General features: G+C 47.3%; 1 protein-coding gene and 1 long non-coding RNA gene across 3 annotated transcripts in view; one reads left to right on the forward strand and one right to left on the reverse strand.

Annotated features, from left to right (window-relative positions):
* Nucleotides 1-59: 59 nt before the first annotated feature.
* The window catches only part of tyro3 (TYRO3 protein tyrosine kinase), a 42,627-nt gene continuing 30,186 nt past the window's right edge, over nt 60-12,500 (reverse strand). Inside the window, exons 14-20 of one of the 2 annotated variants that reach the window (XM_074660924.1) lie at nt 12,458-12,500; nt 12,257-12,378; nt 12,045-12,154; nt 10,618-10,777; nt 5,297-5,433; nt 2,581-4,030; nt 60-2,546 (exon numbers count right to left, since the gene is read on the reverse strand). The exon at nt 12,458-12,500 is cut by the window's right edge and continues 50 nt beyond it. In XM_074660924.1, coding sequence (XP_074517025.1) covers nt 3,559-4,030; nt 5,297-5,433; nt 10,618-10,777; nt 12,045-12,154; nt 12,257-12,378; nt 12,458-12,500 — 1,044 coding nt within the window. In that variant the 3' untranslated portion in view covers nt 60-2,546; nt 2,581-3,558. The other variant, XM_074660923.1, reaches the window with a different exon arrangement.
* LOC141783559 (uncharacterized) lies at nt 10,076-10,885 on the forward strand. Its single transcript, XR_012597301.1, has 2 exons — nt 10,076-10,375; nt 10,536-10,885. It is a non-coding gene; the product is annotated as an uncharacterized LOC141783559 (long non-coding RNA).

A 12,500-nucleotide genomic window follows, 5' to 3' on the forward strand; every position in this document is an offset into this window, starting at 1 on the left:
ACTCATCAGCTGACTGAGTTCCTCCATTAAATACGTTAATATGAAAGCAGAGAGAAGTCAACGGGACACAAATAACACTTTATTCATTCATCAGTAGACTCTTTGTACAGATCTGAAGTCAGTGGCAGGCAGACAGGTAAGGTGATGACATCATCAGGCAGCTAAGGTGATGACATCATCAGGCAGGTAAGGTGATGACATCATCAGACAGGTAAGGTGATGACCTCAGGGTTTCAGGTTTTTATATAAACATATAAAACATTAAAAGGCGGTCCCTTGACATCCCGACATGAGGAGATAAACACGTTACAGTCTCCAGGATCAATAAAACAAGATTTCTAAAATACATAATTCCATAATTAGCTGTTATCAACAGGAGAACGTGTCCAGTGCAGTTCTGACTGTTCCCATGAAACGCTTCAAGTAATTAAAACCTTATTAACAGCATCATTTCAACGTTAGACGGTGGGACATGTAGACGTGAGTCGGTTAAGAGCAGCAGATAACATCAGGGCCGGTTTAACCCTGTACACGGGCCCCGGGGCCCCCCATGGCTCCCACTCTCTGTATCTAGTGAAAGGCACCATAAAAACTTTAATAATAAAACGAACTCAAGATCAACTGATATTGCACGTGAAAAACAAACCCAGGTTATTGGAATGATGCGTTAATTTATACGTCTAGAAACACCAGAAAATATATATATACATTTAAGTTTCTAGAAATCCAAGTGTCCGAAAATAAAACTACATATATTCACATTCTGATAGTTTAAACAACGAGGCCGGCTTTATAAACATTATTTATCTTCCAGCTACAACACGTCAACACAAACCAACGCCTTACCTGGTCTAGCATGACCAGCAGCTAATATGGATAACGTTAGACAGATGTTACCGGATAACGTTAGCTAACGTTAGACAGATGTTACTGGATAACGTTAGCTAACGTTAGACAGATGTTACCGGATAACGTTAGCTAACGTTAGACAGATGTTACCGGATAACGTTAGCTAACGTTAGACAGATGTTACCGGCTAACGTTAGACAGATGTTACCGGATAACGTTAGCTAACTTTAGACAGATGTTACCGGATAACGTTAGCTAATGTTAGACAGATGTTACTGGATAACGTTAGCTAACGTTAGACAGATGTTACTGGATAACGTTAGCTAACTTTAGACAGATGTTACTGGATAACGTTAGCTAACTTTAGACAGATGTTACTGGCTAACGTTAACTAACTTTAGACAGATGTTACCGGCTAACGTTAACTAACTTTAGACAGATGTTACTGGCTAACGTTAACTAACTTTAGACAGATGTTACCGGCTAACGTTAACTAACTTTAGACAGATGTTACTGGCTAACGTTAACTAACTTTAGACAGATGTTACTGGCTAACGTTAACTAACTTTAGACAGATGTTACCGGATAACGTTAACTAACTTTAGACAGATGTTACTGGCTAACGTTAGCTAACTTTAGACAGATGTTACTGGATAACGTTAGCTAACTTTAGACAGATGTTACTGGATAACGTTAGCTAACTTTAGACAGATGTTACTGGATAACGTTAGCTAACTTTAGACAGATGTTACTGGATAACGTTAGCTAACTTTAGACAGATGTTACTGGATAACGTTAGCTAACTTTAGACAGATGTTACTGGATAACGTTAGCTAACTTTAGACAGATGTTACCGGATAACGTTAACTAACTTTAGACAGATGTTACCGGATAACGTTAACTAACTTTAGACAGATGTTACTGGCTAACGTTAGCTAACTTTAGACAGATGTTACTGGCTAACGTTAGCTAACTTTAGACAGATGTTACTGGATAATGTTAGCTAACTTTAGACAGATGTTACTGGATAACGTTAGCTGACTTTGTTGACGTTGCATCACATTTTACTATTCATAACTGAGCTGTAATCATCACTCAGAACTCTAGCCGCTGTCGGTCAGCAGAAGTTTCACAATCTGTCTTTAAAAAAGTGACGTCTTCAAATGTCTTCATCGGAGGACAAGTTATTGATTTTTTAATTTAGTATCACGTAAGGCAACAAAAGCAGCTAATGTGATAAACTAAAGTCTACGAGGAGTTCTCTCTGAACACGGAGGTCTAGTTGTTATCGCATATGAATTATGGTGACGTGACAACATGTGGATTCAAATCAGAAAATGTACCCGCTACTTCCTGTCGGTATGATCAGGTGATAATGATGTCATCGGTATTAAAACTCTGACTTGGGAAAGATTGAACTCTTCTAACTACGGTTTATGATCCAGTTCCAGCTTTAAAATAATTTAAATGTCCTCACAGTTCATGTGAGAGAGTTCCATCAGTGTCAGACTAAAAAGCAGTTCATATTAATAATATATTAATACAGAACAATAAACAATCTTTCATAAATATAGATCAGCTTTAAGGCTCTGCAGCCGGTTTCAGAGCAGCAGAGAGCCGACATGAGCACATCTGATGTTACAGAAATATAGCAGTATATATACAGTATATATATATATATCTATCTATGAATAGATCTATATGTATATACACATATATATATATATACACTCACCGGCCACTTTATTAGGCACACCTGTTCAATTGCTTGTTAACACAAATAGCTAATCAGCCAATCACATGGCAGCAACTCAATGCATTACGTCATCTAGACGTGGTGAAGACGACTTGCTGAAGTTCAAACCGAGCATCAGAATGGGGAAGAAAGGGGATTCAAGTGACTTTGAACGTGGCATGGTTGTTGGTGCCAGACGGGCTGGTCTGAGTATTAAACTGCTGATCTACTGGGATTTACACCACAACCATCTCTAGGGTTTACAGAGAATGGTCCCAACAAGAGAACAGATCCAGTGAGCGGGGGTTGTGTGGATGGAAATGCCTTGTTGATGTCAGAGGTCAGAGGAGAATGGGCAGAGTGGTTGGAGATGATAGAAAGGCAACAGTAACTCAAATAACCACTCGTTACAACCAAGGTATGCAGAATACCATCTCTGAACGCACAACACGTCCAACCTTGAAGCAGAAGAAGACCACCCGGTACTAGCAAGGTGTACCTAATAAAGAGGATACCACCCGGTACTAGCAAGGTGTACCTAATAAAGAGGATACCACCCGGTACTAGCAAGGTGTACCTAATAAAGAGGATACCACCCGGTACTAGCAAGGTGTACCTAATAAAGAGGAGACCACCCGGCACTAGCAAGGTGTACCTAATAAAGTGGATACCACCCGGTACTAGCAAGGTGTACCTAATAAAGTGGCCGGTGAGTGTATATTAGTATTAGTAGAGGGGTAGAAGGAAGACGACACGCTACAGACATGCTGTTGGGGTTGTATTGCTATAAAATAGGGTCTCAAAGGAATGAGTACTAGCAGTACATGAGTACTAGCAGTACTCAGAGTACCATCAGTACCAGTGTGTAATCAGAGTACTGCTGAGTGACAGTCCCTCTGATCAGCTCACTAACGAGCTCAGGTAGACGTCCAATCAGGTGAGAGGAGGAGGAGGAGGAGGAGGGCTGTGATTGGTCAGACATTAATGACGACATCGTCCTCGTCGTCTCTGACCTCCTCCTGTAACGTGTCCATGGACTCCTCCCTCCTCCTCCTCCCTCTTCCTCCTCCTCCCCCCCCCACCTCCTCCTCCGTCTCCTCGGGGGCGCCACAGGGCCCGATGATGTACCTGTAGTCTCCTCCGATGGCGAGCGCCGCCCCCGACCCCACCACCATCAGCCAGTCCTTCTCCTGGTCCTCCGCGCGCTGCCAGGGGACGCTCCAGCCCGGGGCCCCGACCCTCGCGGCCTCGTCCATTGGCCCCGGGGCCCCGGGTACGCCTGGCTCGCCGCCGTCGTCCCCCTCCAGGTTGACGTACAGTAGTGGCTCCTTTAGCGGGGGGGCGGGGGACAGGCTGAGCCACAGCGCCTCCAGCTGCTCCACCAGATGTTGGAAGCTGGGACGACATTTAGGGACGGGACTCCAGCAGCTGTGCATGAGCTCATAACTGACAGGAAGTGCAGAAGAAGAAACACACAGATTCATATCATACAGTACAGATACCAGCTAGCATTAGCTAACTTCAGACAGATGTTACCAGCTAGCATTAGCTAACTTCAGACAGATGTTACCAGCTAGCATTAGCTAACTTCAGACAGATGTTACCGGCTAACGTTAGCTAACTTCAGACAGATGTTACCAGCTAGCGTTAGCTAACTTCAGACAGATGTTACCAGCTAGCATTAGCTAACTTCAGACAGATGTTACCAGCTAGCGTTAGCTAACTTCAGACAGATGTTACCAGCTAGCGTTAGCTAACTTCAGACAGATGTTACCAGCTAGCATTAGCTAACTTCAGACAGATGTTACCAGCTAGCATTAGCTAACTTCAGACAGATGTTACCAGCTAGCATTAGCTAACTTCAGACAGATGTTACCGGCTAGCATTAGCTAACTTCAGACAGATGTTACCAGCTAGCATTAGCTAACTTCAGACAGATGTTACCAGCTAGCATTAGCTAACTTCAGACAGATGTTACCAGCTAGCATTAGCTAACTTCAGACAGATGTTACCAGCTAGCATTAGCTAACTTCAGACAGATGTTACCGGCTAACATTAGCTAACTTCAGACAGATGTTACCAGCTAGCATTAGCTAACTTCAGACAGATGTTACCAGCTAGCGTTAGCTAACTTCAGACAGATGTTACCAGCTAGCATTAGCTAACTTCAGACAGATGTTACCAGCTAGCATTAGCTAACTTCAGACAGATGTTACCAGCTAGCGTTAGCTAACTTCAGACAGATGTTACCAGCTAGCATTAGCTAACTTCAGACAGATGTTACCAGCTAACGTTAGCTAACTTCAGACAGATGTTACCAGCTAGCATTAGCTAACTTCAGACAGATGTTACCAGCTAGCGTTAGCTAACTTCAGACAGATGTTACCAGCTAGCATTAGCTAACTTCAGACAGATGTTACCAGCTAGCATTAGCTAACTTCAGACAGATGTTACCAGCTAGCATTAGCTAACTTCAGACAGATGTTACCGGCTAGCATTAGCTAACTTCAGACAGATGTTACCAGCTAGCATTAGCTAACTTCAGACAGATGTTACCAGCTAGCATTAGCTAACTTCAGACAGATGTTACCAGCTAGCATTAGCTAACTTCAGACAGATGTTACTGGCTATATATATATATATATATAGAGTAGTATATGTGTAATATGTGTATATGTGTGTATGTGTGTAATAGGTGTGTAGGTGACTCACATGTCGTCTCTGCAGTCTGGAGGTTTCTTCAGTCTCTCTCCTTTGATCAGATACTCGTAGATCTCGGAGTTCTCCACGCCGGGGTACGGAGTCTGGCCTCGAGTCATGATCTCCCACATCGTCACGCCAAACGCCCACTGAGACACACACACACACACACACACACAGACCACAATGTAGCATGAACACCAGAGCTAGCGTCTCAGAGATGGAGGGAAAGGGTTGCTGGAGACGGCTGGCTAACGCTAGCTAGCTTGTCCTGAGACTGTCCTAACGCCTGCTCTCCTCCCGGTGAAGTCGTCTCCTAGCGGCGAGGAGTGAGGCAGAGGGACCGTGACCCGGCGCTGTCCGCTGTCCTCTGTCCTCTGTCCTCTGTTGGACTCATTTCCTGTAGCATGGTGGAATTAGCAAGCTAAGCTAGCTAACTAGCCAGTCGCTAAATGAGTAACAACTTAAAGCTTCATCCTCACAGTCTGGTCTCACCAGATGAAGCACCGTGCTATCACCAGATGAATCACCGTGCTATCACCAGATGAAGCACCGTGCTGTCACCAGATGAATCACCGTGCTATCACCAGATGAATCACCGTGCTATCACCAGATGAATCACCGTGCTATCACCAGATGAAGCACCGTGCTGTCACCAGATGAATCACCGTGCTATCACCAGATGAAGCACCGTGCTATCACCAGATGAAGCACCGTGCTATCACCAGATGAAGCACCGTGCTGTCACCAGATGAATCACCGTGCTATCACCAGATGAATCACCGTGCTATCACCAGATGAAGCACCGTGCTATCACCAGATGAAGCACCGTGCTATCACCAGATGAAGCACCGTGCTATCACCAGATGAATCACCGTGCTATCACCAGTCTAACGCTACCCTGTGCTGCCTCTACCGTCCCTCTCACCACCTGCTAACCGCTAACCCGTCTGCTAAACCATGGAACCATCAACCCTACTCACCCCTCTCCTGTTGCTTCTTACACTACCCCCCCTGTTACTCAAAGGACCCCCCTGGTTCCCACAGTTGTTTTGTCCCCCCATTACCTCCTCCCCTCCCCTCCCCTACTCTCGCTGTCAACTCCTCCGCCTCAGGAAAAACTACCGGCTATCCTCCACTGCTCTCTCCTCTGCTCAATCTGCTGGAATCCTCATCTGTAAACGCTACCTTCACCGTGGCCCCAAACACAACCGTCATCTCCAGTTCTCCATTACCCCCACCACCCCGACTTACAACATCCAAACCACTCACCCCCGCCGCCCCCCCTCCACTGGACCCCGCCGCACTGTGAACCTGGCCAACCTCAAACCTCTCCAGCGTGCCCCCATCACACCACCCTCCCACTCATCCAACTTTGCCCTCCTCAACACCCGTTCACTTAACAACAAAGCCCCCATCCTCCATGAACTCATCCTGGACAATTCACTGGACTTCCTCCTGCTCACTGAAACCTGGCAACAACCCAATGACTTCTTCTCCCTCAACCAAGCATCCCCCCCCAACTTCGGCTACCTCTGCAAACCCCGCCCCTCCCGGCGTGGAGGGGGCCTCGCAGTCTTATTCAACAAGAACCTCAGGACCACCGAACTCACTTTCCCTACAGTCACATCATTCGAATCCCTCGCCTTCAAAACCTGCTCCAACACAGTCATTCTCATTTACCGCCCACCTAAACCAAATTCATCCTTCCTCTCCGATCTGTCTGAACTCCTCATCCTAGCATCATCCCTCCCCTTACCCCTACTGCTACTGGGCGACTTCAACATCCACATGGACTCCCCCACCTGTAAACTTGCCTCTGATTTCTCCACTCTACTGGATAACTTCAACCTCACCCAGCACATCACCTTCCCCACACACAATAAAGGCCATATTCTGGATCTCGTCTGCTCTGCCAACGTCCCGGTTCTGAACATCCAACCATCCCCCTTTCCCCTATCTGATCACAAACTCATCCAATTCACAATCCCTTCCCCATCACCCCGTCTGAAACTCCCCAGAGTCATCTCATTCCGCAACATCAAGTCCATTGATCCCCTCCATCTCTCCGACCTGCTATCTGCTGCCCTCCACCTGGACCCACCCCCCACCTCGCCTGATGATCTCACCAACCACCTCAACGCCACCCTGTCTGCCTCCCTCAACTCACTGGCCCCCCTGAGAACCAAAACTGTTTCATTCAACACCTCCTCCCCCTGGTTCACACCCCACCTCAGAAAACTCAAACAGACCGGCCGCCAACTTGAACGCCTCTGGAGAAAATCATCACTCACTGTTCACCTCGAAGCCTACAAATCTCACCTCATCACCTACAAAGACGCCATCACTGCTGCCAAATCTGACTACTTCTCCACCATCATCAATGACCCCACCCGTAACCCCCGAACCCTCTTCTCCACTGTCAACACTCTCCTCAAGCCTCGTGCCAACACCCTCTCTGACCCCTCACCCGATCTATGTAACTCATTCCTTCAGTTTTTCAGCGACAAAATCACCACCATCAACAACTCACTGCTCCCCGTGTCTGACCCAGCAGCAACCACACCGACCCCTATTCTCTCCATCCCTCTGGACCCCCTGACCCCTCCCCCCCAGCACCGCCTCTCCCGGTTCGACCCTGTTGACTCAGCAACCATTGCCAAACTCATCAGCACATCCAAACCCACCACCTGCTCCCTGGACCCCCTCCCGACCCCCCTGCTGAAGTCCTGCCTCCCTGTCCTATGCCCCTACCTCACCGACCTCTTCAACTCCTCACTGTCCCATGGAACTGTCCCATCAGCCTTCAAAACTGCTGCTGTCACCCCCACACTCAAGAAACCTGGTCTGGACCCCTCCTGTCTCAATCATTACCGCCCTATCTCCAACCTCCCCTTCCTCTCCAAAACCCTCGAACGCCTCGTCTCCACCCAGCTCCAATCCCACCTGCATTCCAACAACCTGCTTGAACCCCTCCAATCTGGCTTTCGCCCCCTCCACAGCACAGAAACTGCACTCCTCCAAGTCCTCAATAACCTCCTCACCTCTGCTGACACCGGAGCCCTCAACATCCTCATCCTCCTGGACCTGAGTGCAGCCTTCGATACCGTGAGTCACAACATTCTTCTCACCAGACTCCAAGACCTCGGTATCGAAGGTACTGCACTCAGCTGGCTCCAGTCATACCTCACCAACAGATCGCACTTCATCTCCCTTCACAACAACTCCTCTGCCACATCCACAGTCACACAAGGTGTCCCCCAAGGCTCTGTACTCGGTCCACTCCTGTTCATAATCTACTTATTCCCCCTCGGTCAGATCCTACGCCACTTCAACCTGGACTTCCACTGCTATGCTGACGACACTCAGATCTACCTCAGCACCAACACCCCTCACAACCCACCGCTCTCCCACATCAACTCCTGCCTCTCTGCAATTAAAGCCTGGATGCAACAGAACTTTTTAAAACTCAACAGTGACAAAACAGAACTCCTCCTCATCGGCTCCAAATCCACCCTCACCAAAACCAACAACCTCACACTCAACATCGATGGCACTTCTGTTTCCCCCTCCCCCCAGGCACGTAACCTTGGCGTGATCTTCGACTCCACCCTCTCCCTTGAGCCCCACATCCGCCAACTGGTCAAAATATCCTTCTTCCACCTTCGCAATATCGCAAAAATCCGTCCGTCCCTCACACCCCCTACAGCAGAGAAACTCATCCACGCCTTCATCTCCTCCCACCTTGACTATTGCAACTCACTCCTCTATGGCATCAGCAACACCTCCATAAATAAATTACAACTGGTCCAGAATGCAGCTGCCCGACTCCTCACCCACACCAAATCATGGCATCATATCACCCCAGTCCTGAAAGACCTTCACTGGCTCCCCGTCTCCCACCGGATCTCCTACAAAATCCTGACCCTCACCTACAAAGCCCTCCACCAACTTGCACCCCCCTATCTCTCTGAACTCCTCTCCCCCTACCAACCTCAACGGCCCCTCAGATCCACCTCAGCTGGTTTACTCTCCACCCCCACGTCCAAACTCCGCAGCTTTGGGGACAGAGCATTCTCCAGGGCAGCTCCCAAGCTCTGGAACTCACTCCCCAATCTCATCAGAGACTCTGATTCCCTCACCACATTCCAGTCCCGCCTCAAAACACATCTTTTCTCCTCTGCTTACCCGTAGCCTCCTCCCTCCCCATCAGTCCGTGTGTCTGGATGTGATTGTTCCTGTGTATGTCGCTTTTTGTCGTTCATCTCCTGTCTGTCTGTCTCACACCGTTTTCCCCCCCGACTATGTTAAAGCGTCTTTGAGAAAACTATAAAGCGCTATATAAATCTAATATATTATTATTATTATTAGATGAATCACCGTGCTGTCACCAGATGAATCACCGTGCTATCACCAGATGAATCACCGTGCTATCACCAGATGAATCACCGTGCTGTCACCAGATGAATCACCGTGCTGTCACCAGATGAATCACCGTGCTGTCACCAGATGAATCACCGTGCTGTCACCAGATGAATCACCGTGCTGTCACCAGATGAATCACCGTGCTATCACCAGATGAATCACCGTGCTATCACCAGATGAATCACCGTGCTGTCACCAGATGAATCACCGTGCTGTCACCAGATGAATCACCGTGCTGTCACCAGATGAATCACCGTGCTGTCACCAGATGAATCACCGTGCTGTCACCAGATGAATCACCGTGCTGTCACCAGATGAATCACCGTGCTGTCACCAGATGAATCACCGTGCTGTCACCAGATGAATCACCGTGCTGTCACCAGATGAATCACCGTGCTGTCACCAGATGAAGCACCGTGCTATCACCAGATGAGGGACAACTTTGTTGCTGAGCCTCCAATCCCAGTTAGTCATCTCTAATGTCTCTAATGTCTGATATCTGGATTCTGGCAGCAACAAGAGGACGTTTTAGATGTTTTAGTCCACTGCTAGCGTTAGCCTCCAGCTAACACCGTGATGTCGTATTAGTACAGTAGTAGTAGTATTACAGTAGTACTAGTACAGTAGTAGTACTAGTACAGTAGTACTACAGTAGTAGTAGTAGTAGTACAGTAGTAGTAGTACAGTAGTAGTACAGTAGTAGTAGTAGTACAGTAGTAGTAGTACAGTAGTAGTACAGTAGTAGTAGTACAGTAGTAGTACAGTAGTAGTAGTAGTACAGTAGTAGTAGTACAGTAGTAGTAGTAGTACAGTAGTAGTAGTACAGTAGTAGTACAGTAGTAGTAGTACAGTAGTAGGTGGTTTTGAATACAGGTGCATGCAGGTGTTGGAACAACAACAGGAAGTACCACGTCGCTCTGTGATGTGTACACGTTGTCGGCCAGACTCTCCAGAGCGATCCACTTCACAGGGAGTTTGGAGACGGAACCCTGGCGGTAATAATCTCCGCTGTAGATCTTCTTAGAGAGGCCGAAGTCTGCGACGCACACCGTCATGTTCTCATTCAGCCTGCAGCACAACAACGGAGAACACACAACACGTTACTATGGAAACCAGAAGGAGTTCATTCAGGAGGTTTTCTGTTGTGGTTGAAGACAGAAGAACATTTAAAAGAAATGTTTGTCTTTATTGTCTCTCTGTTATGCTACTGATTATTAGTTTCTTTATCGACCGCTGACGGCCTTCAGGAGCCCATATGGGACTCTTTAGAGTCATCAGCACGCTGTTATTATCGAAGTAAGGAATAATGTACAGCTAGCGGGTTATTGTTGTGAAATAAACCCCGCTAGCTGAACATTATCATACATGGCTACTTACTGAAGAAATCAATAATCTGACACATAAACGGTCCTCCAGAGTCCCACATCAGAGCTGCGCCCATAGCAACGGCCTGTTATACATAGCAAAAGTCTGTTATACGTAGCAACGGCCTGTTATACATAGCAAAAGTCTGTTATACGTAGCAACGGTCTGTTATACGTAGCAACGGCCTGTTATACATAGCAAAAGTCTGTTATACGTAGCAACGGTCTGTTATACGTAGCAACGGCCTGTTATACATAGCAAAAGTCTGTTATACGTAGCAACGGCCTGTTATACATAGCAAAAGTCTGTTATACGTAGCAACGGCCTGTTATACATAGCAAAAGTCTGCTATACGTAGCAACGGTCTGCTATACGTAGCAACGGTCTGCTATACGTAGCAACGGTCTGCTATACATAGCAACAGTCTGCTATACGTAGCAACGGTCTTTTATACGTAACAACGGTCTGTTATACGTAGCAACGGTCTGTTATACGTAGCAAAATTCTGTTATACGTAGCAACGGTCTGCTATACATAGCAACAGTCTGCTATACGTAGCAACGGCTTGTTATACATAGCAAAAGTCTGTTATACGTAGCAACGGTCTGCTATACGTAGCAACGGTCTGCTATACGTAGCAACGGTCTGCTATACGTAGCAACGGTCTGTTATACGTAGCAACGGTCTGCTATACATAGCAACGGTCTGCTATACGTAGCAACGGCTTGTTATACATAGCAAAAGTCTGTTATACGTAGCAACGGTCTGTTATACGTAGCAACGGTCTGCTATACGTAGCAACGGTCTGCTATACGTAGCAACGGTCTGTTATACGTAACAACGGTCTGCTATATGTAGCAACGGTCTGTTATACGTAGCAACATTCTGTTATACGTAGCAACGGTCTGCTATACGTAGCAACGTTCTGTTATACGTAGCAACGGTCTGATTGTCTGATTGGTGGACTGACATGCAGTTGCGGGCGGCGAGGTCTCGGTGGATGATGCTCCTGCTGCTCAGGTACTCCATCCCCCGAGAGATGTCCATCATGAACTGCAGCAGAGTCTGCAGAGACAGCTCCTGATTGGGGACACAGAGAGACCAGGACACACTTTAATATGATCCATTTAACCCCTCCCTTTTACCACTCTAAAACGTTAAAATAAACGGCGGTTCTCTTACAAACGGATGTTCTCCGAGTCGGGACAGCAGCAGGAAGGTGTGCAGATCTCCGTGCTTCATGAATGGAAGAACCACCATCGGGATCGGCAGCCGCTGGCCAGGACGCCGGTGGAGACTCACTCCTATTGGACGGGACAAACTGTCAATCAAACCACCTGACCTTTGACCCCTGGTCATGTGATGTGTGTGTGTGTGTGTTACCGATGAGCTGGATGACGTTTGGGTGGTGGAAGTCCTTCATGTA

This window comes from Sebastes fasciatus, chromosome 15 (assembly GCF_043250625.1).
Source record: "Sebastes fasciatus isolate fSebFas1 chromosome 15, fSebFas1.pri, whole genome shotgun sequence".
Lineage (NCBI taxonomy): Eukaryota > Metazoa > Chordata > Actinopteri > Perciformes > Sebastidae > Sebastes > Sebastes fasciatus.